Source organism: Ammospiza nelsoni, chromosome 7, assembly GCF_027579445.1.
Source record: "Ammospiza nelsoni isolate bAmmNel1 chromosome 7, bAmmNel1.pri, whole genome shotgun sequence".
In the NCBI taxonomy this organism is placed as follows: domain Eukaryota; kingdom Metazoa; phylum Chordata; class Aves; order Passeriformes; family Passerellidae; genus Ammospiza; species Ammospiza nelsoni.
The window spans coordinates 36,359,226-36,386,556 of record NC_080639.1 but is presented as its reverse complement, the minus strand read 5'-3'; the positions used below and the strand labels follow the sequence as shown (position 1 = coordinate 36,386,556).

The 27,331-nt window shown below is 38.9% G+C and overlaps 1 protein-coding gene across 4 annotated transcripts in view; it reads left to right on the top strand.

Annotated features, from left to right (window-relative positions):
- GTDC1 (glycosyltransferase like domain containing 1) overlaps positions 1 to 27,331 on the top strand; it is a 293,649-nt gene that overhangs the window by 58,460 nt on the left and 207,858 nt on the right. For all 4 annotated transcript variants that reach the window (XM_059476534.1, XM_059476535.1, XM_059476536.1 and 1 more), the window contains exon 5: positions 25,585 to 25,752. In XM_059476534.1, coding sequence (XP_059332517.1) covers positions 25,585 to 25,752 — 168 coding nt within the window. The remainder of the gene's footprint in view (positions 1 to 25,584; positions 25,753 to 27,331) is intronic.

Here is a 27,331-nt window from a genome sequence, read left to right as displayed (position 1 = left end):
ACCGCTCGGCACAGATGATGCCCTCCACTGCTGTAGCCCTGGATAATAGAGGGTGTCCCAGTCTGGATAAGGGGTGTGAAATTCTCTCTGCTGAGGGAGGACTTGGAGGCCATCTGATGCTGGAAAAACGTAACATGGGAATGCGTGTGTAAAACTGGGATTTGTTTGATTTAGGTTAATATCGGCCCAACGCTGTTCTGGAAGCTTCTTTTGAAAAATCTTAACGGTCAGAGAGAATTTGGAAAGGGGAGCATCTTATCAAATGGATTTGAAAATGATTTTTAGCAGAATGCTAATATAAATCAAGGTGTGAAAGTTGACAGAAAAAGGGTTTGGAATCATAATTAATTTGCTTTTTTATAAATGGTAAAGATAGTGTAAATAAAAGCGAATGATTAAATAATAGGTAAAAAAAAAAATTAATCCGGGAGGCTTAACCCGGTAAAAAATAAAGTAAAAAATTAGGGAGTGTCTAGAGGCAAAATCACTTCCTATTGAGGATAACAGCACTGCTGTTGTTTCTCTGCTCACAAGCAGACTGCGAAAATTTCCTTTTCAATGTGATGGAGAGAGGCTGCCTGAAAAGTTTTTGTGAAGCTGATGAAGGAGGTGGGATGTCCTTTTGAGGGAGATGAATTCTCTTGCTCTGAAGGGCCAGAAACAATGCTCTGGTGCTCAAAAGTCCTTGTACTTGCACCATGATTTAAGAACAAATGTTTTTTTATTCTTAGCTTTGGCTGCCGAAAAAGTTGGAGGGGGCGATCCAATAAGAACAGCAAAAAAAATCTTCTAAGAACCAGGACAAAAAAACCTCCCAAGTAAACTACCTGAAATTTATTCAGGCAGACAGCAATGTGATCTTAAACATTCACTTTGCATTAATCAACTTTGCCTCAGATAAAATGGTGGCAGATGGTAGCTATTCATTTTAAAAGTGACAGGTTTTCTTTACGTTTTTGTGTGGAAACCCCCACATGCACTCTTCCCTCCAAAAACTTTACTTGGTTAATTTGTCCAACATGTTTTTTTTTTTTTTTTTTTTTTTTTTTCCCTTAAACACACTCCCATTATTAGGCAATTTCACAATTTGGATGGTTAAAAGAGGGTTTAGATGAGTTTAAACGCAGGCTCCTTGCTTTGAAGTCAGGGGAAGTGCATATATGGGAGCTGGGTTTTGGCAGAAGTGAGCTGGGGGTGATGGGGACGATGCGGGGAGAGGTGCGGGGCCGGGCAGGACGCGGGCTGGGACTGCTGGGTGATCTGTGCAAAGTGCTAATGTGAAGTGGCAGTTGTCTGTTTGATGTGTAAAAGATTTGCTGAAATTCCAGCAAAATATTCTGATGAGAGAAGGAAAGAACAGTCTGGGTTTTCAAACCCTAGCATGTGTTTTCCTTTATGTTCTCAAATGCCGGGTGAAATCCTTATTTTTCTTTCTAAAATGAATTTTATGAATCACCTGGAGAATTGATATTTACATTGCTGGCAGTAAAATGTAATGAAATTGTGCATTATGATTCAGTATTTCTGCACTTAGGATTTTAATGAGGATTTTATCTGTCCTTTTCAATGGTTGCTGTGTATATATTTTATTTCTAGATTAGTTATGGATTACATTTCTATTTTCAAATAACAAACATATACACTACTATATTATAAAGAATATGATACTTTCCACAATTCATTGTCATTCCAGCACATAACACTAATTTGATCTTCCAAAGGGAAAGTAAAAAAAGCTTTAGTTTGCATCTAATAAAGAGAAAAATATTGATTTTTCCCTTTTTTTTGCTGCTGCTTTTTTTCCTAATATGAGGTCGATTTTTTTCCTTTTTTTTTTTTTTACTAAGAAGTAAATATTACAAATTTTGTCAGATACTTGCTTTGCACATGATTTAGATTTATAGCTTTGTGTTCAGGTGTCATAAACAACTAATTTTCTTAATGAGTACCCACAACTAGACTGCGTTTTGTGAATTGATGCATGATGAAAAAGAATTTTACATTGTGCAAAGTGTTTTTAGCAAAGCAATTTTGGGAGAAGACCTACCTCAGCACTAATATAAATATAAATACTTTTGGGGTTTTTTTGGGTAGACTTTAACTTGACCCAAACACGCTGAAATTTGAATGTCTTGGTTCAGGTAATTGTGACATCTCAGTTTCCAGTCTTCAGCAGAGTTGAATCCAGAGGTCTTTCCTTACCTATTTCAGCCCATGTGTCTCTACCTGAGAGCCAGCTTGGATGGGGCTTGGAGCCACCAAGGTTCCCATGGCAGGGATTTGGAACTGGATGATCTTTAAGGTCCCTTCCAACCCAAACCATTCTAGGATATTTTTTCTACATCTGCTTTTCATGCCAGCTGAGGGCTGTCAGCACCTGCTATGGGCGTCCATGAGTTTCAGGGTAGATTTTGAAGGTCCATGATCACTCTGGAAAATGTGTCCAAAGGTGTTTTCTGGTTTTATCTTCTTGATTGCTCTGGGATTAGGGAATGACTGTCCCTAAGACAAGGCTGGGTCATTGGTTGCTCTCCAAGGGCATCCCCTCCTGGTGCAGTGCCATCCGAGGGCCTTGGGCCATAATCTTGGAGCCCACTCTGGTGTGACCTGGGCATGGTCGGTGAGGGTGGTTGTGGATGGATGGTTGTTTCATAAATGCTGCTCTGTATCAAACAGAAATGTTAGTCTAAACATGAGCCACTTAATTTTGTAGATTATTATCTCATTTCTTCCCTAAATACACAACACATACCTAAGCAGGAGTTTGTGCCGAATTGTACCACAATGGAAAACATTTAATTTAGGATCAACTTCTGACTCCCCCCTACCAGAGTTTGGTCAATTTATTTCCTCCTCCTCTTCCTTTTAATACATCTCAACCTAGTATTGGTTGGCTTTGAGTCATTATGATGATGAATTTAACTTCCCTACAAAAAACAATTAGGAATACATCCATTGCATCTATTAATTAGAATATCTTTGATGAATACAAAGCAACTGAAAGGCTTTTCTTTGTTCATCGTTCTGTAATGATAATTTACACAATTTCCTTATTCCCTCGGATGGTATTTTTCCTTTCTTGCCTTTGTCCTTTGTCCCTGTCTTTTCCTCCCTTCCTCCTGCACATTTACTCTGATGGTCCAGTGGACACAGTCATTTTAAAGAATGCTTTCCATTTCAGAGCACTGGCTGTTTTTATTGTTTATGTTTATAACCTTGCCTTCTTGTTCATCATTTTTTGTTTTAGCTCTCCTAATTTCCATTTTACTTGTTGCACGCTTGAACTTATATTTCTGTCTAGTTGCCACTTGAAGGAAGAATGAAGGAAACAGCAGTGGACACAACGTCAAAAGCAAATATGTGGTTTTCTTGTTGCAGAATAACTGGAAGAATTCATTCCTTTTAAGAGTATGTTGAAGAATTATATGGGGAAAAATGTATTTAGAGTGGAGCTAATGTTTCTCTCACACCACCTTACCTGTAACTACATCAGTCCTTTAAATTAGTGATTTACCAAATGTTTTAAAAAGCAAAGATGTAAATGATTATGGGTAGAACAATAGAAAATTCATTTCAAATTCTGTTTTTCTTGCAGTTAAGTGGCATTCCTACTGGTTTCTGTTAACGTGTTTTCTTTGAGTGCTAATATTTTTTAACATAGCATACTCTATGGAAAATTATATGTATCTAGTTAGAATATGGAAAAATCTTCATGTATTAAAGATATTATGTAATAACATGAAAAAATTCTGAACAAGTAACTCTATGTATATTATATATGGAAAAACTAAAAAAAAAATGAAGGGGAGTAATTTGAGAACATCTGTAATTTTTTATTTATGTTAGAGAATATCCCATTTTTAATTAAAGATGGAATTTAAGAGTGATAAATGGTACCATTATCTAGTAACAGTTAGTTTCCAGGCATTTTTTTCCAAATGTTCTGCAGATTGCTGCAGGTTTGACAGTGCCTTTGGCTTTTGTGTGCAAAATGCATTTCCTACTCGTGACAGAAGAGTTGTAACTCACTAAACATGGAGCAGTTAGCATGCATGGCGACATCTCTATGCTTAAACCCCGAGGAACTGAATTATTTTAAATTATTTTTAATGCAGAAATTTCCTGGTAGTCAATTTTATTAAAAGCCTAACAGTTAAAAATTTTATCTGCCAAATGCATTTTGAGAAATATTGCTAAAGACACTAAAACTATGCAAGAAAAGGTTAATTTTGGGGGTGATTTTGGCAGGGTTTTGAAGTAAGTTTTTTTTTTTTTTTTCCCCTTTGGTAGTAGAGTGACCATTTTTTGTGTTTCTTTTCTTGTTTTACTTTACCACTTTGAATTCTTTATTTGTCATCATCCTAGACTAAAGTTGGTTCCAATTTATTGTTACATCCTCAGGTCTTAGCTGTGGGGTGTCAAAGTGGGAGGAAAAAAGGTGGGTAGGTGCTTTGGGAGGAACTTGAGTTACCGTTAGGTGTTGGGCACCTCTTGGTATTTATGACCCTCAGTTATCCCAGGATCAGATATTTGGTGTCCTTGTGTTTGTCCATGACTTCCATGAACCTTCAAGGTCCTGGCTGGGAGAAGTTCACTTGTGTGGGGTCAGCTGGCCCTTGTGGTTACTGATGACTCAAGTGATGTTTTCCAGTCAAAAGGCTTTTTTGGAAGAGGACTTGGTTACACAGTCCTCACCTTTGCCTCCTCCAGGCTGTTGTGTTGCCACCTACTCAAGGTGGAGTCTGGCTTGCAGCAGAATTTGCCCTTCCGAGGTTTTGTACCAGCCCTGCAGAGGATCCTGTGGGCCCAGGTCTGGAATTGGTTTTCAGCGGTTTCTGTGGCTGTTGAAGCATTCAGATCTGAAGTACCTCTGGTCTCTTCCCCAAAAGCTCCATATGCAGGAGTGGTAGGGAAAAGTATCAGATAAGAGTAAAAAAAAAAATCTGGAAAACTAGAGTTTAATGTAATTATTGAAAATCACATCATGAGTTAGAAATAGTCAAACCTACATTTTCTTCCTTTTTTTTTTTTCTAACATGGAGCAGAGAATCTGGAGCATGGTCTTGCATTGAATGAAAACTCATTCTGGTGTAAATACACTGGAAAATATTTTTATATGGTTTTACATTTTAGTAGAGAAGAAAAATATTAGATTTTAATCATAGAATCGTTAAGGTTGGCAAAAACCTCTAAGAGCATCAAGTCCAACTGTTAACCATGCTATGCTGTGATGAGTGGAATATAAATTCAGCATTAAAGTAAGCATCTGTACTTGAAAAATCCTAATTTCCAATGCTAACAGCTGCATGGAAGGTCATTGACATTGTGGAGTGCGTGGGGTCTCTGGGGCTCAGCGTGTTTGAAGTCAATATTTATGGTGCCTCTGTACCTCCTGTCATTAGCAGGAGGTTTTCAAGGGACTGTTCTTAGATTATATTTTGCACATGGCTCTTGTTTTCCTAGATACTGATTGGAAAAAAGGGAAGGGTATAATAGTTTTCCTGTCTGCTGATGGGTGATGAGACCAACATGTTGGGGCCACGGGTGGAATCGGGGTGAATGAATTGGTGGCAGGGAGGGAGTTTGAGATGCTTGTGTGCTTCCTGCATTTTTAGGGAGTATAAAGGATATTTCAGCTGTTGAGATGAAGCTCAGCAGCTGCTCTGCAAACTCCTAATGGAGCAGGGGACTGGGTTTTCTTTATCTCCAGGGTTTTCCTCTGGTCACAGATACTGCTGGGGCTCCCCATTTCTCTTAACCCATAGTTTTTAAACAGCATGGTTGATATAGAGGAATAATGAAAATGGCTTTTGTTGGATAAAACGGGATTTGGAGACAATACTGCTGCCTATTAATTGCTAGGTACAGACTAAGACTCTGAATGATGAAGAGGAAGATACAAAAGTTGTGTGCACCGAGCAAATGCTTTGCTGTGCAGCCAAAGAGCTTTGCAACCACACTCTGGGTTCTTACAGCATCACTGTGGTATTTGTCTTCCCATTATCTCTTCAGTTCACTTTTCTATGCTGTCTGGTCCATGCCTATTTTATTTTGATTTTTATTTTATTTTTTAAAATATTATTTTATTTATTTTGCCTTCCAGCGTGTGGTCTAAAACTGTAACTCCATTGACTCTTGCATATAATATCTTTCATTTTTGTCTTTGAAATCCAAAGGGGTGTTTATTGTGAGCAGTAGTGTATCCAAGGTAGAATATTTCATGTTTTTGCAGATTGCTAGTATTACATGCCAGAGCAGCCTTCTGACCATGCAGCCCAGCCACGTTTGTTCTATTAGCTGCACTTCAGAAGTATTTGTTTAGTTTTTTCCTCAGATGGATAACCAGTATGGAACATTCTGTCCACAGAAGTCTTATTAAAGAGGTTAGAGCATCCTGCTAATTAGAAAAAACTAATTAGGCAGATTGTTGAGCCTGTAACCAGAATTTTATATTTTAATGGATTTGAAATGCAGTGTGCTCCCTTTTCCTATTGTAAAACACACTTTCTTCCTTTTAAATGTCTGGAAACAATCTTTTTGAGGAGGTTATGCATTCAAAATAAGAAAGCAACAACATATTAATTTTTGAATTTATTAAATAAACTGTATTAAATACACTGTAAAACTGGTGAAACCATTAATTCACATCAGCCTCTTATTGTGGCAGAAAACATTGTTTAGTTGCTCTCCTGTTGGTAGGTTTCAAGTTTAACTGCCCCAACGAGGAGTTGAATTAAGTTCATGTGAAGAAACAATATAATTTGTGGCTGTGTTAAAATTAGACTTAGATGCTACAGGACTCACAAATTACTCTTTGCTACTTCAAGCTAAAATTCATTGACCACTGTTTCACTGAGCCTTGGGAAGTTTATCATGTTTAGAGCTGGATCCAGTCCATTTTGAATGCTCTTGTAGTGCTGTTAGAGACTTTTGGTCTGGAAGCTGAAAAATGAGTTCATTCTGTGCCATGGGGTGACCTGGAAGCAAAACCATCAGGGCTAGTTGGGTTTGCATGGTTCACATCTTAATTCCAGGTTTGCAAGGTGCCATGTGGAAAGCAAGGCATGTTTGTGGCTGGGGACAAAACACTGGATTGGAGAAACATTTCAAATATGTATATTTAAGATGGATTCCTCCCTAATATCTACTTTTGAACTCTCTTTCAGCTGTGCCCTGCTACAAACTTTAATTAGTCGTAACCTTTTTTCAGGCTTGTCATTCTGCATTTTGCAAAATGCTCTGGCTCGTGGAGCAGCCGTGTGGCCGGGAGCCGTGGGCAGTGACCTGCAGTCTGTGTCAGGACCATCCTCTGAGATGTAACTCAAGGTACAGATGTTGCAGTGGGTGAGACAAGGTTGGCTGCCATCTGGAAGGTGGCCATCTGCTCCCTCCTTTTGGGGGCCCCTGGCCCTTCCTGTCACAACCTGAGTCAAGACAATTCAGAGTCGCCTCTTTGAAGCCTGATTTGGGAATATTGGCTGGCCAAGTGCTTGGCACTTAGAGAAGTAAAGGGTTAGGAAGGGAGTAAAAATACTTCTAGACAAGATTTAGAAATAAGCTGTATGAAAGGACTTTAGTAAAGCAGTGGGGACTTAAGGTATGTAGCTCAGGTCTGGAAATTTAGGAGAAACCACAGAGTGAAGGGAGGTGCAGCTTGCTATGCTGATAAAAAACAGATAGAAATGTCCCATTGGAGCATGGAGCTTGCTATTATTTGGCTAATGCTTCAGGAAATATATGGAATCTCTACCACATGAAAACAGAGCTGTGGATACAGGAACTGGAGGATGAAGCAATTAAATCCCTTTAAGGAAAACCTTCCTTCTTCCAGTACAATGAGGCTGAAAAGAAGGCAAAAATATTGCAAGGCTTTGTATTTGTGGTGTCAGTCCTGCACGGCCAGACCTCCTATATTTGCTGGAGTGTCAGCTCTGGCTTTGGCCAGTCAGATTTGTGGTCAGCATCTGTGCTGACCTGTAGGTTCGCACCCTCCCACACTCCTGCAGTTCAGTCTTCAGCCTGAAACCTGGGACTGTTATCAACCAGACAGGTCTAGGTAGTTAGCATGATGTCATGTCTCCTCATCGGTTTATGGAGCAGGGCTGAAATTTATGGCCATAAATATTTTAAATTGTTTTTGTTTGGCTTCTTGGGGAGAAGCATTTCCATGGGTGAGAGGTTGTTTTGTGAGAGGCTCCGCTGTATGACAGGTCATATGGATGGTTTCAGTACATGGGGAGCTTGCACCCCCTCAGTGTCATAGGTTGGAATTGTTAAAGGCACTTAACAGCTTTACAGATTCTTGTTTAATTACTGGTCATTATTCTGAAGTGGATGACTCATTTAGCCTGCAGTGATGGGAGGTGTTCTGGCCCTCTATATAATTCTACACATACATATTTTTGCTCCTAAGCACCACAAAAATGTCTGTTTTCCTCTTGTATGTCTCATTTCCTGGGGTAATACAAAGAAAATGGATCTGAGAGGGGCTATGGAATGAGAAAGGGGATGTTGGGAACAAATTTGCATCAATCTGGATGGCTCTTGGTGCACACCTGAACTCTGCCATTCAGTTCTCACCTGAAAGGGTGTGTAGTACTGTAATAAATTAATCATCTATTAGTCCAATCTTCTGTATTCGTATTTCAGATTAGAAAACAGGCAATGTGGAATTTGGTGCTTAACAATGGTCTGACATGGTAAAGTGTTAAAATTAATGTTTAAACCAGTTCTGGATTAGCTGTCATCAGCTTTTCTTCCCTCAGTTAAGGCTGTGTGTCCTTCACTGTGACCTCCTGTGTGTCCTGGTGAAGGCCCATTGCAGAAGTAGAGAATTTGAATTTACCAGTCTGTATCACTTGGTCTTGTTGCATGGAGATCTAAATAAATTTGCATTGATCTCAATAAATGGGGATGTTTTGAACCTTGACTTTCTAATGCTTCACAGTTGGGTGTTTTTTTCCCTGCTTTGTCAAGGAGGATGACTGTAGTAAGACCATGAGCTGATTACTCTCTGTATTAGATAATCATTTCTTAATGTGGGAGGGATATTAAGAAGAATAGATATGAGTGCTCTTGGAAAACTCTTTATGGAATAAGGTCTAAGCACTGCTGTTAATAGGATGCACATTCCCTTTCATTCTGAGTCAGGCAGAGCTTGGCTAAATATCCAAGACAAAAATCAAGGAGGTCTTAGACACACTTGCAAAACATGTGGTGACTCTGCTGTCTTTAAAAATTGTCACTTTTGCTGTGATTGCATTGTCACCTCTGGATTTTAGGTGGGCAGTAGCTGGAGTTTAATTAAAGATTAGCCCTACTTCCATCTAGACCTGTCTCTGAAGTACCTCGTTGTTCCCCCACATCATGTGTTTGTCTTATGATGTGCCACTGGCAAATAATTATGGGTTTGACCTAAAATTTAAAAAAACCCTTCCTGTTTTAAGTGTCCATGTCAGTGGTAGAGGCTGCTGGGTGCAGGGAGCAGGAGTGGAGCTACATTGGGTGTCCTGATAGAGAAGCACTGCATCAGTTACCATCTGATCTAATCCTGGCTTTTCTTGGGAGAAGCCTGAATCCTCACTAGAGATGAAATGTCTCTTTTGAATGAAAAACTAATTTGACAGATGCAGGCTTTTTCCCATCAGTGACATTTTAAAAAGAATCCAGGGAGTTTTGGGGGTGGCTGTTCAAGTTTGTTGAAGTCTCTTCAGTGTGGAAAAATAGGGACTTGGGAATTAGAGTTAGCTTAGAGTAAGATAAGAAAGTATTTTTAGGGATTATTTTTTGTTTAGTTGGGGTTTTTTGGTTTGCAAAAGTTTTTTCTGGATTATGTAACTGAAGTCAGGACAAGATACTACAACTCTAGTTTGTATTTTATGGGGTGCTCTGAAGGATAATCTGGAGGATGTTTGTAAGGGAAGTGGTAATAATAGAAGGATAGAAGTACCTAGTTTCTTTAAAATTTATTTTTCTTAGGACTCTGGATCTTCTTTTAGTTGTGTGAGCTTTTTAAAACATTCAGGTTAATTTGTAATGGCATATTCTCAATGGTTTGCTTTTCTAATATTGTTTGGTGAACTCTAGAATGGCTGTACTGTCATTCCCAGCAGCTCTTCAATGAAACCTTTTCTCCAATTAAGTGTTTTAAAGATGCTTTCATTATGCTTGAAGTTAAGATGAAGTCTAATTTTTTTTTTTTTTTAATTTTCCCCTGTGTTGGCATATGAATGTAGTTTTGCCCCAGTGGCGCTTCCCTATTTTGGAATATTTTCTACCTCTGCATATTATGTGATTTCTTGTTCAAGTGAATGACAAGATGATGTATGACACACTTGAGATGGTATTGAGCAGAGTATAGTTGGAAAATTGCAGTGATAATTTTCTTTTTACATCTCAAACTTTCATGCCATTGAGAGGAAAAAAAAAAAGTGTAATAGCAACTCAACAAAAAGCATAAGGGGAAACCTTGAAAAATTACAGGGAAATTTCCATAACAGATACACAAGTAGTGCTGCTTTAATAATGATTTCCTGTCGTGAACTATTTTTATCATTTGCCAGCTCTCTGACGTGGCATTCTATTTAACATTTTTGAGAGCCATGTTTTAATCAGATTAAGCTCAAGGAAACCGATAGGTATCTGTTTGGCTCATGACTTGTGCTTCTGTTTCTGATTTAGTCACAAGACTATTGTTGCTGGAATCTTTTAAACCCCATTTTGCTTCCACTTGCAGCCAGTGTGTGAGCCCAGAGATTGAGTGCCAGGGATTTTCATGATATAAACACACAGGGCTCGTTATGGAATTATTTTGTAAATTAAAGAAGACTGGTACAAACTGTATCTTTTTCCTCATGTGATTAAATGGCTGAAAATAACCATCTATTTTTAGTTTCAGGTGCAATAATGTTTCTTAGGAACAAACTCACTCAAAGCAGTTTGCTAGGAGAGGCTGACCATGAGCAGTTCTGCATTCTGAACAACTTAAGGAAAGCAAAAATCCTTAATAAATGTGAATAGTCTTATAATAAATGTGAATATTCTATATAATTTTATATAGTGTGTAACATAATGATGCTTTTCATGCAAGAGATAAAGTGAGAATAGAATATAAACATCTATATTTTAAATTTTGATATTTTCATGTTTTTCAGTCATTTTATTAAATGAAAGACAGCAGAAAAGTTGCTAAGCAAAACTTCTGTGGTCTCTAATACTGACCACATCCTGTAAATTGAGAAAATCAGAAAAAAAGAAGAGATGCTGCATAACATTTGGAGTCATGGTTGTGCTTGGGTATTAGTGAATTTAGCACCTCATTTGGTGGTCTCAGCATCTTGGAGCATGGGGGAGGACCAGCAGCCTGGCTTTTAAAAAGCTCTGTCTATCCATGTTTTCCTAATTTCCAGAGCAAAAAACCCCCATGTATTACATATCTAATGACCTCTTTTGTCTGTTGCAAATACAGAGAGATTGCATTCAACAGCTTGGTTTGTGTGGTGTCTTCCTGCAGTGTATTATTTATTTGGTTGTCATGTTCGAAAACTGCGAGCGTAAGAATTAATAAAGGTTATTAGTTACTTTCCATAATAAAATTAGCTGACCTTTAAGAGCATTGTACAGGGGCTGTCTAAGTGGAAAAATGACAGAGTGCATTTTTATTCTGGTAGCCATTTCGATTACTAAATCTTACAGTCACAATATAGAAACTACGCATGGTGATTAAATGTGACTCTTGACTGTATATTTGCAGACAACAATGAAATAAGTGGAATTTTTGTGTTCAAGACAGAATTTAACCCCTCGGTTACGATTTCGCCCACATCTTATATTTGGTTCCATTTGAACAACACAGAAAAAAACCCAACCAAAACCAAAGAAAATGCAATTTAATTTTCTGAAATTGAGTGTCCTTTGGAAGCGGCAGCGCCGGGAGTTCGCTGTGGTTTTTCTGGAGCGTGATGATGTGCAGATTCCTGGAGCAGCCTGACTTGGGTCTCTGTCAGGCTGCTCTCTGTAGCTGGGCACATACAGCTCACTCAGTCAGCCTGACAGTCTTTAGTCATCTCAATTTATCTGCCAGTTTAAAGGGAGACCTGCCATCCAATCCAGTATTGGAACATAAAGTTCACACTCCCACCTGTATTTTTAAGTTGGGGACAGGATGCACCTCGTTTCCCAAGTAGCTGTTACAGCAAACTTCCTTAATTTTTTTTTTTTTTTTGTACTGAATAATGACATTTTTAGCTGTGCTATTATCTAGAAGAGATTTTATAAAGGCTTTACTCTTTATTGTTATTTTTGAAACATGATTATCTATATAATGACAGTAGTATGGCTTGGATTTCAGGTGAACTTCAGATTTGCTTGTGCTGCTGCATTGTACTTTTTTAATTTTTCACTAGGTCTTATAACATTTGTTGAAATCCTTACAAGATATTCATCTATTTGTAGCATCATATAGGTCTGGCTCCCCATCTGTCTCTGTTTTTCATGACAACGAGGCTCTGGTACATTTTTTTTTAATTTTAGTTCTTATTCATTGAAGCCCACTGTAATGCTGTTTCTGTCTTAGCTGTTTGTCCAATAGGTTTATTGATCATTTGAGATAAAATAAAAGATTTATTCATAGGGACAAGTATTAACCAGCTATCAGTGAATTCAGTTTAGTTAGGTTAGTTTTTCTACCTTATGAAAAGGAATGTAATCAGAATCCATTTATGTGCTATTAAATAAATAAATAAATTACTAACTTAATGTAGTGCCAAAAGCTAAGAAATGTTGGGGAAGAAAAGTTCTTAACTGAATTATTTTCTGCTAGGCCATATTTCTTAAGGGTCTCATAGAACTTTTATATTTTAAAAGTAAGGTTATGAATCTAAGGTTCAGATTCCCTCCAAATAAATCCTTATTTAACAGGATATCCCTGAGACTTTTTTTCCCCCTCCCCTCTTTTTGTTGGTTTTTTTTTTTTCCCTTTTTCACCATTGGCAAGGCAGACTGAAACAGTCTCATCTGGTTTAAGTAAAAAATCTTTGCATTACTTGGCGGTGGTTTCTTTTGTATGTGGTGCTTGGAGCTCCTTGAAGCTGGAGCGCACAGGAAATGCAAATCATGCAAATCATCCTCGCGCTGACGATGTACAGTGGCGTGATTGAGCAGCAGTACGTATGGCTCGTGGGCTGACCACATGAAAGGGCTCATTTAAAGACCAGATGAGCCCAAGCTGGCTTAAGTTAGACTATGTGTGAGCTTCAAAGCTTATAGAATAGCATCCTTTTTAAAAATAAATTTATTTTATTAATAACACCTGCGCCGAGTTCTTAAACAGTGAGAACATGTATAGATGAACGTTACATTGAGTAACAGGCCATGCTTAAATCAGAAGGGCAATATTGTTGGTGGTTTTTATTTTATTTATTTTTTTTTTTTTGTGGAAATTCAGGTATGCATTCATATGGGGAGAAGGTGACCGCAGTCTAATGCACTGCAAAAAAAGTCCAGTTCGTGTTTGGTGTACGTAAAACCCAACTCTTTTCTGCCTTTCAGGTAAAAATGAAAATAAATGGAAGATAAAAGGGAGTTTTTCCTGTGCAGCAGGGTTAAGAACAGGCTTTCTGTAAGTGCTTTTGAGTGCTGAGAAGAGGGAGGTTGATTGCTGACTGCTTCGAATTTCTTGGTAACTGAGGGAAAAAATCCTGCATATTATTTTTCATACTTCTCAACAGCTTTTTCATTAGTTTCAGGGCTTTATCCTTCCAATAGAGCTGAGCCCTTGTGCTGTGGACTCTGTATCTTGAAGATGGTTGGGAGAGCAGCTGTGGTGGGAACACTGGGCTTCATCAGCAGCCCTTAAGATGGACCTATGGACACAACTTCAGTAAAGTCACAGGGCAAACGTACTGGTAGAATAATAAACATTTTTTCATATTAATCTGGCCACAAAAAGAGTGTCTGGATAGGTAACAGTGTCCTTAAAAATGTTCTTACCTTTGGTAGTATCAGCATGGGTGGCTCTCTTTCTTGCAGTGAGAGTCTTACTCCTTACAAGTCTTTTTTGTTTTATTCAGCCCTCATTTGCTTTCCTTTGGATGTTTTTAAAAGTTGAGATTCATTCAAATAATGTAACATGACACAAAGCTGGAAAATGTCAATCTTGGACTGTTTCTGTGTCATCTTGTTTAATTTTTACTTGAAACAGTAGCCCTGAGGAGGTCTGCGGTGGGACTGGGCAGGACACTGCACTCCATCACCCTGACGGATGTAATTCTGGCTTGAGTTTTTTTCACCAGTTCCTTGCTCCTTCATTTTGTTCTTTCTGCTAATACACAGGAACAAGAGAGAAGGAAAAAAATGAATTTTTTATGTTTTAGCTACCAGATTCATTCTTTCTCATCAAGTCAATCCACAGGTCCTGGAACAGGAGAGGGGGACATTTCATTTTTTTTTCCCCATTCTTTTAAACATTGATTTTATTCTTCTCTTTAATTTCTTATTTGAAGCCAAGGGGAGCATTTCACCCCTTCCATGTACCTGCAGACTGGGGCAGCTCCCACTGTGCTGAGCACATATTAGTGGGGTCATAGGGCTCAACAGGGAGTTTTGAGTTCAGTTGGATCTGAAATATTCCTTCCTTCCTTCTGTATGGCTTGTTCATATATTTGTTTCTTTTAAAGGGAAAAAAACCCCAGTGGTTAAAGGGATGGCATCCCAAAACCATCATGGCAAGGAATATTCAGAATAAATACTGTTTTTCTAAACCTGTGATTCTTTACAGGGAAAATTTCTGAGACTTCTGGGCAGGTGTTCATACTTTCAGCACAAAGTTTGTGTTTTAATAGAAGAAGCAATTTAAATCAAAGATAATATTAAAATATTATATTCAGTGTAAGAAATACCAAGATACAGGAGCTAGCAGAGAAAGCAGAAAAGAAATTTTACTGCTTTTATCTATAATAATTTAATATAATTTAATATCCATTTCAGTGTTTGACAGTAAGTAAGGATGACTTAAATATTTGTACCTAGGAGCACAGGGCTGTATAAAGATCTTTGAATTTTCAAGTTAATTTGTTTCTTCCAGCAATATAAAGAGATATATACAGAAAATTAATCCCATATGATTGTACAGCTACGATTGCTCCAGAACTTTTTGGAAATGCTTTCCAAAGAACATCTCCAGTCATCTTGACAAACAGCTTGAGTCAAGTTTTCTTTTCAGGAGCTCCTGAAAGGTTTTATGTGCAGTTCAAAGGCATTGCTGGAAAAATGGTGTTATTTGGAGACCTTGACCAAAAACTACTTTCCTTTGCTCAGCCTTTGCAGATATGAAATCTCCTTGCCCAGCCATCTTGAACAGATTTTTAGGTTTCTGTCATGGAGAGATGCACAATCTTTTTTCAATAACAAATTAGCTCTTGTCAACAGTTTTCCTGGCCACAGTTTAAATAGCTCAATTCAGAATGTTTCGTAGCTTTTTGGTGGATTTTGCTAGAAAATATGTGCATCTGTAGTATTTATGCATTGTGTATCTGCATGTGCAAGCACGCAGACATCTGTGCACGTACGTCTCTCTGGGAGTGAAGATCTGAGATCTGAAAAGGCTGAATCACTCTGTGTGCTCTAACTAAGATAATATTTTGGGAAACGAGTCAGGTGCTGTAGTGAGCAGGGTCCATAAGATACATAAACACTTACATGATCTTACATGAGCTGATTAAATCACTAGACCATGACATTCACTTATCTTCAGCTCTGGCTTGGGCTCCTGACTTCTCACTGGTTCACTTGGTGGCCCTTGATAAACAAGCCTTGGCCTCAGTTTCTTTTTCTTAAAGATTAGAAAGCATGTGGTGTGGTGTTCTGACTTTTTAGCATATGATTTCAACCCCAGAGGCAGATATTTCTCTTATTTTCCTTGGGAATAATGGGAATTCAGCATGGATGCTTTATTTAATGATAAAAAGAGTTCTGAAATGATAGTTGCATATGAGATGTGTTGGAAAAGCATGGTTTGTGAAACATATGGAAGCCTAGAAGTATTTTTATCAAGTTATTATTTTATTATTGGATTTTTGGATATGAGGAAATACCAGCATCTTGCAGTGTTGAGGTATGAATTGCTCACTCAAGGGTCAGATCTGTGTTGTGTAAGTTGACCAAACATGACTGTAAATGTCTAATGTCATTGTTAACCCTGCAAAACTCTCAGCCAGGAGCTGGAGAAGAAAAATGGGCAAAAGGTTTAATTTCCATGGTTGTTAAATTCTCTCATGAGTTTGACTTATTCTCTTTTCCTTTGAATTTTCTCCTGTTTGTGCCAGCTCTTGCATCGGTCCCTTACATCCCCTGTCAGGAGCTCCAAGCTGCAGAGCTGAGATCCTTTATTTCTTTCTCTTTCCCTGCTTGCATTGTAAATAAAAACCCTGTTATGATAACATGTGAAATAAAATGGTAGGACATCAGTATAGATTATCCTTAAAATCATGTTATGGAAATGGAAATAAAGCAGCTTATGGTATATGCCAGGCATGATGCAAGTGAAATTAAATAAATATATGACTGAAGGGTTCCATTCATTCCAAATGCTCCCCTTTGTGATCTTTAGCCATGTTTGTAGAGAAACCTTTCTTAAAGCACTTAAAGCTTAATTCAGAACAGACAAAACAATTATCTTTTGAAAGTCTGATGAAATATGTTTGGCAGCTTTTGAATTTAGGCGAGTGTTTGTCTCACTTCTTTGAAATCTCACTTCAGTCGGTCGCTCAGCCATTTCAGTGCAATCCTTCAAATCTGGTAGCGAGTGTGGGCTCTGCTGAGTTACAGAAATGTTCTAATCAGAAAGTGGAAGGGCTCAAAATAGTGTGCAGTACACAAAACTTGACATTTTCCTTATTGATGTGCTTTTGGATATCAGTCCACCTGCTGTCCCTGTGTTTTTTATGAAGTGTTGGTGGATAAATCACTGTGGGAAGGAGCTTGTCCCTCCAAAGACAGGTCTGGAGACCCTTAAGCATTAAATTATTTTAATTTCTTGGGGAACAGAAGTGTCACTTTATCTTTTCTGAGTAGAAATCATGAAGGTTTATGCACCAATGTGTAACTGTTTCTCATAGGAAGAGGTGGCAGAAGACTGATACTGCACAATGTATTTTTATAGTTGAACTATGTCATGAACATGGAGCAGAAATATTTAAATTGTGGATCTGATTGCCACTTTGCTGAGCACATGGAAGAGTTTGCTTAGCTTATATTACAGCAGGAAAGTTGTGGCAGCAACAAATATTCTAGAAGTGTGAAGGGCATTTGGGAGAAATACATATTTCCCCTTCTTTTTTTTTGTAAAATTTGATAAAAATGCTTTTTTTTTAATACATGTATACGGATGACTTTGTGAATTCACTTTGTGAATATATATTAAAAATCACTAAGTTATTCCTAATGTTCTGTAGTGCTGCCTGCTCCTGACAAACATCTGATACGGATCATATGCCTCTAAAAAGAGAAGTTAGTCGAGCAAAATATCCCCATGAAAACAGGTTGGAGACACTCACATTCTCTCGCTCGCTCTCACTCACATGTTACATTTTGGCACGTTGTAGGAGCAGGTAGCATATCTACTACCTGCTGTTGAAAGTGTTGAAGATACTGAATTATTTATTCCATCTTCTGCACTATCCAAACTCGTTTTGGGTAGTTTGACACATCTCGGTCTTCCATATGGATACTTCATGGTGACAGAGTTGCCAGCTGCTCAGGTTTTATGACAGTCTGAGTTTTTTCGAGGACTGTATTAGTTTTCTGGGAAGAATCCTGCTTTTCCTGAGGGGTCCCCATTCTTAGGCAGTAGTTATGCCTTGGGTTCATGCTCTGGAGTGGGAGTTATTTAGGAAAATCAGCTGAGAGAGTCCATAAAAATAATTTTTAAAGGATTTGTTGTTTGTAGATTGTGTGAGATTAAATCAGAGCTGTGGGATATTAGTAAAATGTGAAAGCCATTTGCTAAGAAAGTTCCTTTTACTCACAGTCTTCAAATTCCTTAAAGAAAAAAAAAAGTGTTTAGATATCAAGGTGCATAAAGCAACATAAAAAGAAGTCTGGAGTACTTTTGAAGACAGGATTTTCAGGGCACTTGAAATTTAACACTGAACAGTCAGCAAAGCTTCCCCATGGCAGGGGCTTGGAACTTGAGGGTGTTTAAAGTCCCTTCCAACCCAAACTATTCTGAGATTCCATAATTTCCTCTGCAGTTGTGCAAAGTGAGCGGCTCTTCTGTGGTTTTAAAATACAAAATGTGTAAACCTGAAAATTGGGGAGAGATTCGAGTTTTTACTTTGCCAAAACTTACTAAAGTCGTTGAAAATGAGTTCCACTCATTTGTTGTTGTACTTTATGCAAGTGTCTCCTGATTCAAACCTTTTTTAAGGGAAGCCCTGAGTGTTGTGGTGGGTCTGTGCTGGGTCTGATTCCCTTTCTGTGGGGTAAATCAGCCTTGCTTGCAGTGGGATCCATACATCCATCATGTTTCCTGTTTGCTCTGTGCCATCCTGGTTCCAGGCTGACACCAGGAGATGTGAAGTAAGGATGCTCAAAGCTTGCTGTTGAGATTAAGAAGTGTAGTTATGTATAGCCCTAGGAATTCTCTGTGCTGCTACAACCCCTTGGCCATATTGCCTTGTTCATGCCAGGCATTTGACATATTTGGCTTCTCTCCAGAGTTGGACAGATAAGATACCAAATTAAATGAATTTTCAGCCTTACAACCAATAAATAATGCTGCCTAAATGTTACCTAATTGAGAACAACCAATTGAGAACATCAGTTTCGCAAGCATTTTTCTCTTAAAATGCCATTTCATTATACATCACTGCATCCTGTATATTTACCTGTGGTGAATTTTTTGCCTTCAGTCACTATGTCCTTTATTTATCTTGCTTCCCACTTTCTCTTTGCTCCATCACAGCACCTATTTGAGCAGAATTAGTCTGTCCATCTCATACAAACCACCAAGTAATAGCTGCTTTTCACTTGTGGGTTATTCTGATTGCTTATTCTCTGCTCTAATAAAATTCCTTTGCTTCACTGTTTGTTTCTGATGGAATTTGAGTGCGGAGGACGATGTGGACTCGTGGTTTCTCCTTCCCCCCATCACCACAGCTCTGACTGCTTGGTCCTGACCTCTCCCTTTGTGGGAACAGAGAGGCCAGTGGAGCCCATGGTGAACAATCTGGCCACTAAAGTAAAAATGTGCATCTGTCAGTAATTAATTGAAGCCAAATTTAATTACAAATCAGGGAAAAAAATAGTACCACGCACACTTAATAAAATTCAAGAAGCTTCAGTGTCATTGCCTGAAAAGCAAAGCAGTTCAAACAGAATGCACCCCCCTCAAAAGTCTGCTCTGTGAGAGTCTCTTTCAAGCTTACTTCTTCATATTACATAGAAAAGTAGTTTTGAGTCACAGTTTTCACATGGTTTTTGATATCTTTTTTGAGTTAAAGGTCATAAAAAATAATGGAAAAGTGTTTAAGACTGGTTCTGAATTGTGTGGGCTAAGGATCTGGCCTGAAATTTTGTTTGATATTTGGTTCCAGTACAGAAATACTCCGATCAGCTGGTTGAAATAAAGAAGCAGAGGGGTAAGGAGGAATTGTGAGAGAGCCCAAATGATTTGCAAATTAAAAAATGCATTTATGTAACTTTTAAATCTTTGAAATGGTGTATTTTAAAGTAAAAATACATTGAAAGGAGGGATTGGCAGTATAAGTTGAAACCAAGCTTTTCCTTCCTGCTTTATTTTAGCATACAAGGCAACTCCCAAATCCTAAATATTGAACTGGTAGCAGCCATGAATATTTATTACTGTACTGTATGTACATATAGCAATTACAGCAAGAGGAAAAAATATTTTTCTTTACAATTAATATTTGTAAACGTTTATGAAAGTACATAGAAATAAATAAGACAAACACATGGCCTAATTAAGATGAAAGGCATGACAACCCTTGTGATTTGTTCTGAAAAATAGAGACCATTAAAATAGTAAGACTTAATTATTTCTGTAAACATTGCAAATTATCTTTATCTACAAAAACCTTAATTTATGAGTTAAAATATCTATAAGCATTTTTTGACATTTGTACATTCCATGTCAAAAAATTATTGTTAATTTATTATTTATTATACTGTCTACTGTCACATATTACCACTTATTAGTATTTATTGTTCAGAAATTCAGTGTTGTCTATTGTGTAATGGGAAAAGGAAAAGCATTTATATGTGGTTGTAATTTGTGTGTTCTTGGGCTAGTGATAAAAATGCAACTTCTGTAAGTTGATCATATAAAAATGTGCGTAATAACAAACCAACGTAACTGGTCTGTTAAGATTGCAGGCATTAACGGTGCTATTTGAGACACAGTTTACATTTGAAAGGCAACTTAAAGCCAAATGCATGGACTTGGCCAGTTGCTGGGCTGAAATCAAGGAAAACTGTGATGGAGGAACCCTGGCCACAAGGTTTGATCTGGAGGCACTGGGAGCCTCCATCACCTCTGGAGCCCTTGTTTCTCCAGGTGGATGTGTCTGTGGTCAGACCTCTTGCCTTTGCCTTGGCCTTTAAGGGGGCAACATAGGGTAGAATGGTTTGGATAAACTATAGTGCAATCCAGAAATAAAGGCACAGGATGGTTTGGGTTGGAAGGGACCCAAAACTCATCCCATTCCACCTTTCCCTATCCCAGGCTGCTCCAAGCCCTGTCCAACCTGGCCTTGGACACTTGCAGGGATCCAGGAGCAGCCTCAGCTTCTCCGGGTACCCTGTGCCAGGGCTTCACTGGTTCAATCAGTGCCACCTACTGAACAGTATTATTTTAGTGTTTATTTTAGTGTTTTCCCCTAAAAGGCTCATATTTGTAGCCATATCCAAATGTTGGTCTGTTTTATTGCCACACTGTTCCTGGAGGATGAAGAGTGCTCGTAGCTATTTTCTGGGCTGCCAGATCTTCAATCATAAACTCATTTTACTGTGGATGTAGTTGCTTTGCAGCAGAGAATTGTGGCTTGGGGTTTTATTTGTGGAGCAGGAGAGTCCCTGCTGCTGCAGGATTGTATCCTACAGCAATCCCCCTTTTCCAGGGACAGCTGGGTTACCTGTACTGCCACACAAACAGTGGCCACGTTTATCTGTCCTTCGTGCAGAGCTTCTGCCAGACTGAGGAGCATCCCACCACAAATCAGGTGCTGTTTTAAACTTGCTTTGTTCTGTAAGCCCGGCGGATCGGAGAGCTCAGCCTCCATATCCATAGATACATAAATATGCCCTGTGTGGTCTCCCAAGGGGAAGGCAAAATGTGTTTTTAGTTAAGTTGCATGGGAATTTAATTGAAAGATTTAGGGCAATGCCATAAAAGAGTAAATCATGGCTGCGTGACACAAAGAAGATTTATAAAGCCAAATAAAAATACTTTAGCACCTTCACTATTATAATTTGCTTGATAGAAGTGGAAACCCGTATTAGTCATTTTGTCTGCTGGTAATTAAAAAAAAAAAAGGGCTTTTAGATTTTACTGACTTTCAGTTGTGAAATAATGGGGAAGACAGTAGCAAAGGGCAGAGAATTCTGTGGACACGTGTCACATCCCTGAACCTGCAAGCGCACTCAGCTTCCTTCACAGGAATATTTATTTGAGTTAAGCACATGCTTAACTAATTTCACACAAGCAGCTCCTCAGAAGGGCTGTGAACTGATTCACATGAAGCACAAGCGTGGCTTTAGACTGCAGTTTATGTGGATGGTGGCCCTGAAATCTGGCCAGTCTCCAAGGCAGTGGGGCTACTGCACGTGGGATGGTCCTGCTCTGTGCAAGAAGGTCACTTGTCACACAGCAAAATGCTCAGGGATGTTTTGGAGAGGAGAGCTGGGGCAGAGCTTTAGGAATGTGACCTTCAGCACAGGTTTAGTGAGGATTCACTCACTGTATTTATTGGAGAGCACTGTATATATTAAATGCTGCAGTGTTGATAGGTCTCGATAAGGACACCATAATAGCAGTTGAATTGTAGGGGGTTTTGTGAGATGGTAAGTTAATGATGTAGCTGTTAATTTGAATTTAGCAGACGTTTTAAATATAGGTTTCTCTTACAGAGACAAAAGTTGCAATTTAAAGCTCTTTGGTGGTCTAAAAACAGCTTAATTCTCTAGTAGCATGGTAATAAGTACTAATCCAGCTTATGCAGTGATTGTAGTATGTCATGTTTGTGAAAGATTGCCTAACTCTGCTTTCTCTGGGTTTTATGTTAATTTTTTTAAATTAAACATAAAACCTTATAACATCTTTATGCTGAGATAAACTGTTCAATTTAACTTGTGCTCAAGCAGCAGCTGTCAGGAATTATCATGTTTTGAGCGTTCTTGCCATCACCTTGTGTCTCTACCTCCCGGATACACTCCGTGGGATGATAAAGCTCACCTTGTTAGGATTTATTACTTAAATAATAACCCGAGGTAAAATGAAAGTTGATGTCACACGGAATGACAACTGACATATATTTATGTCGCACGTTCCATTATAATAAACTTTCCTTTCTTCCCCTTGTAATAGGTGTTAAATGGAAATACGCTCCAGCATATCCTCCAGTGCCCTGCGTGAGTCCATTAGCCACGAACTGGCTGCTCTGTGGGCATGTTCACGGGGACTCGTGCTGTCAGGTGTTATTTAAGCTTGTAAAGCCAGGGAAATTGGTTAGTGCTGGTAGTTAGCAGCTTCTCTGCCAGTAGAGAAGCAGCCACGAGGGCCTCTCAGAGTCGGGATAAATTCTGGAAGTGCTGCGAAGTAATGGAAGTGAATTGAGGAGGGTGTTGCTTAATTAGTGGTTTTATTTTAATTCTTTTCCTTGCTGTAAGAAGCACAGGCAATGTCATTTCAGGCTCTACATCTGAATTTTCTAGTTGTCACCACAGTTTTCTCTTGACACCGGTTTATTGTGCTGAGCTGGGCAGTGATAAGCGATCTGCTTGTTAGTTGAGTCTTATCACTTTCTATTTACAGTGGAGAAAATTTAGATCTACCTCTTGCAAGCTTTCCAAGTTTTCAGCCTTTTTTGCCATGCTAGAAGCCAGGCTCCATTGTGCTCTAATGATGCTATTGAATTCCTCCAGTTTGCCTAAGCCAAGACTGCAGACACTGTTTTTTTGCCTGTGGCTATAACCATCTTCTTTTTTTTCCCCTCGTAATTATCCCATTGTTGATCTGAGCAAGTTAAGATGCATCAGAGCTGCATGGTTTTGTCCAAGTTTATTTCTTGGATATGTTCTCATTGTGCTCTCCATTGTCCTTTTCTCTCCAGTCGGTGTGTCAGCCTTGGCACCTCCACTGTCTGCGCTTCCCATCCTTGTTCTGTGCTGGTTCCCCTGGTTTCAGTCCCAGTGTGCTGTCCTTTCCCCCTTTCTTTCTTCAAACTCAGCCAGGTTCATCAATACCACCCTGTATCAGTTCTGTTTTCTTCCCTAACTCATGGCAGAAAATAATTTTTGGAAAAATCAGTAAAGGAAAAGATAAATTATAATGCAATCCAGAAATGGAGTCCTAGAATGGTTTGGGTGGAAAGGACCTTAAAGCTCATCTTGCTCCATTTCCCTGCCATGGGCAGGGACTTTTTCCACTATGCCACGTTGCTCCAAGCCCTGTGTAATCTAGCCTTGGACACTTCCAGGGATCCAGGAAAAGCCACAGCTTCTCTGGGCACCCTGTGCCAGGGCTTGCCCACCCTCACAGGGAAGAATTGCTTCCTTTATGTAGTATGAACTTATCCTTTTTTAGTATGAAGCCATTCCCCCTTGCCCTGCCAGTAGCCAAAATTTTTCCAAGCAACCATTTAATTTCATTTTTGCAGGTTTTGGGTTATGTTTTCTCCAGTTTGCATTTTTCTTTGTCACTCTAGTGCTGAGCAGGGATTTCACATTGCCCCCAGGAAGCTTTTCCTGCTCTGCTTTGAGCCTGGCACCCAGGTCATTATGAGGTCCAGAGGTCATTACTCACAGTGACAAATAAGTAATGGCTTACCTAAAACTATTTTTTCCTCCTAGTATGGCTTGTAATAAACCTGAGCTCATATCTTAATTGGCATTCTGTGTGACAGGCCCTTTAGAACCATCAAATATTTGATGAACAAGGCAATAACAGTCATCTCTTACTTTCGTAATCCTTTCAGATCAGCATTGACCCAGGTTGATGAAGATGGATACAGGATCTATGCCCTGGGAAGTGTTTGTTCTGTAGATACAGGTTATCTCAGAAGGGTGTAAGTTAGCAGAGATATGATATAATATATATGATCTAGATGGATGTCTGGGGAAGTTCATGAGTTTTGAGGTTGGCAGCCAGAATCAGAAATTTATCACATTAGTGATGTCAGTTTGGTAGTAATCTTGAATACAAAATTAATGTAAAAATAGAAAGAATGGGAATAACAATAGGAAAAAACCCTTAAAATATTTTAGAAGAAGAAAACATTGCATAAATCAGTCCTGAATCTGAATTACTAAAATGGTGTACAGCAAAAAATACCTAATTCAGAAACAGGCTGTGTTTAAAAGTAGTTTATTAAACTTAATATTATATGTGCAGTAGATACCTGAACTCAATTCTTTCTTTTTTGTAAGCCCCCTGTGATAAGAAATACCGGACACAAATATCTGAGGCTCTTCAGCTCTCTGCAAGTTCAGGATTCACTTTGCTTGGAAGCAGAGCTAGCCAGGTGCCAGGGGATGCTCACATGCTTTTGGTGAAATGCAGGGAAATCTGCCACTGGTTACAGTAGGGTCAGGATTTCATATTACACATTTAAATACATTCATTTTCTGATAGCCTGGGAAGTTACACTAGGCTAAGATAGCAGCTTGTTAGTGGTGTTTGTGCCTGCTTTATCTAATTGAGGGATGTGTGCAGTGTTGTGGACTGTGGAATAGCAGGAGTGCAGCGGCAGGACTGGGGTGCAAGGGTGGAAACAACATTTCATTATAGAGGATACCTCATAAAAATGTGAAAATAAAACAGAAAAACGGTGGGAAAGAAAAAGAAAAGAAAAGAAAAGCAGACCATACTAGATAAGTGCAGTGCATAAATCAAAAGGGTTTATGTCATAACATGAACATGTGCCATTCCTGCTCATATATTGAATTTCAGTAGTTGGTTGCATAAAGAAGTAAAGTGTAATGAAACTGGCAAGCAAAGTATTCCCTAGCCAGCCTTATCTTTGTTCCATTTGTCCTTCAGATACAGCTTTTCTTGCCTTTTTCAATAAAATCCATCCAGCTTTTTTTTTTTTTTTTATTATTATTTTGCATCTCTCTGTAACTGAGCTGGGAAGACCGATGAGATTCATCGCTTTTCTAGTTGGGTTCTTAGCAGCTGCTTTTTAAGAGATCAAAACTTCGAGTGCTGCTACATGGTATTAAGGCTTAGCTATTGATGTGTCCCTATAGGGGTTATGTTTTTCTTGGGGGGGTGGGAGTGGGGAGCGGGGGAAGGGGTGACCCCTGCGAGCACGCTGCTTGGCAGTGAACACTGCTCTCCTTGTTTTGCAGGATCCTCTTTGCAAGCTCGGTGCTTAACCTGGCTGAACTCGCCGCCCTCCGCCCTGACCTTGGCAAATTGAAAAAGGTCCTCTACTTCCATGAGAACCAATTGGCATATCCTGTCCAGAAATGCCAGGAAAGGGATTTTCAGTATGGATACAACCAAATTCTTTCATGGTAGGTGTGGCTCGCACTGCTCCTCGTTATTTAAGGTGTCCTTCTGTCTACAGCATTGTAACCCCGAGGAGTCCTTCTGCATAAACTTTTTTTTTTTGTATGAATTATTTTTCTATTTTTATTTTGTATTGATTTTTTGGGGTATTAATTATTTTGTATTAATGTTTTACAAGACCATGTGGTGGCAGGAAATGTGGGATCGACCTCAAATGGAAAGAGAGTAGGTTTAGATGGGATATTAGGAAGAAGCTCTTCCCTGTTAAGGCAGTGAGGGAGGCCCTGGCACAGGTTGCCCAGAGAAGCTGTGGCTGGCCCTGGATCCCTGGCAGTGTCCAAGGCCAGATTGGATGAGGCTTGGAGCAACCTGGGATAGAGGAAGATATACCATGTCAGGGGGTGGCACTGGTTGAGCTTTTAGAGCCCTTCCAACCCAGGTTATTCTGTGGTTCTATAAATGATGACCCTGTACCAGACTGAGGTACCAGCAGAGTTCTTAGGAGAGCTTGATAAAATCAGTGTGGCTGAACCACTTTGCTCTAAAAATCATCTTAATTTATTGTATAAAGTCCACCAATGCTGCCATGGTGTACCCATTGTTGGTGGGATTTCTGACCTGTGCCTTGGCTGAAAGTGGTGCTTTGTTTCGTGGATGCTTCACAAAGCTGCAGCTACTCAGCTCGTGCTTGGCCATAGCTTTTACTGCATCCAGCTGAAATTATGGAGAGGGTTTTAGGGAAATAAACAGAAATTAAAATGTACTGCAGCACTTTTCCTCTGAAGAGAGGGCAGTAAACATACCAGATAAATCCTTATATTTCTTTCATCTAGTATTCAGAAATTGTGCAGTGCTAAAATACCCAGACGTTTTAAAGGCTGTGGTCCTTTATTGTTGCTAAAAACAAATGTATTTCTCGAATCTGAGTTAATGAAAGAAGTTAATAACAGCACCACTGAAAAGCTTTGTGGTTAGGCACTGTGCAGACCTAAGTGAAATGGCAAAACTCACTTGTTTTCAGCTGAAATAAATTCATTTCCATGATCTTTCTCACCTCTCTTGGTGGAAGAATTATGAAGAATAGGGCTTGAGCATTTTAAGGTGCAAGTTAAGCGTTTGCATCTTTGTAATCTAAGGCAGTTATGCTGAAATTTCTCAATTAATGATCTGTGTATGCTCTGGCCATTCTGCAGCTGCCTCTGCCACAGTGTTTGCAACATGTTTCACTTACTGAGCTGTAAAGATGGGAAAGTGGAGTGAAAAATCTTTTGAAAACAGTAGCAGCCATTTTCAGATGTTCTAACAAAAGGAAGTGTTTTCTGGCACTAGGAAAGGAGTATTTTTTTTGTATATATATTTTGCTTTATTGTGGTAGTTATTTTTCATGCATCTGTTGTAAACTGACAAATGTTTATCCTTAAAATATTAATTTTAAATACCTTTTCTGATTAGATAAATAAAGATGATTTTGTAGATCATAGAATGGTTTGGGTTGGAAGGGACTCTCATGCCCACCTTATTCCACCCCCTGCCATGGGCAGGGACACCTTCCACTATCCCAGGTTTCTCCAAGCCCATCCAGCC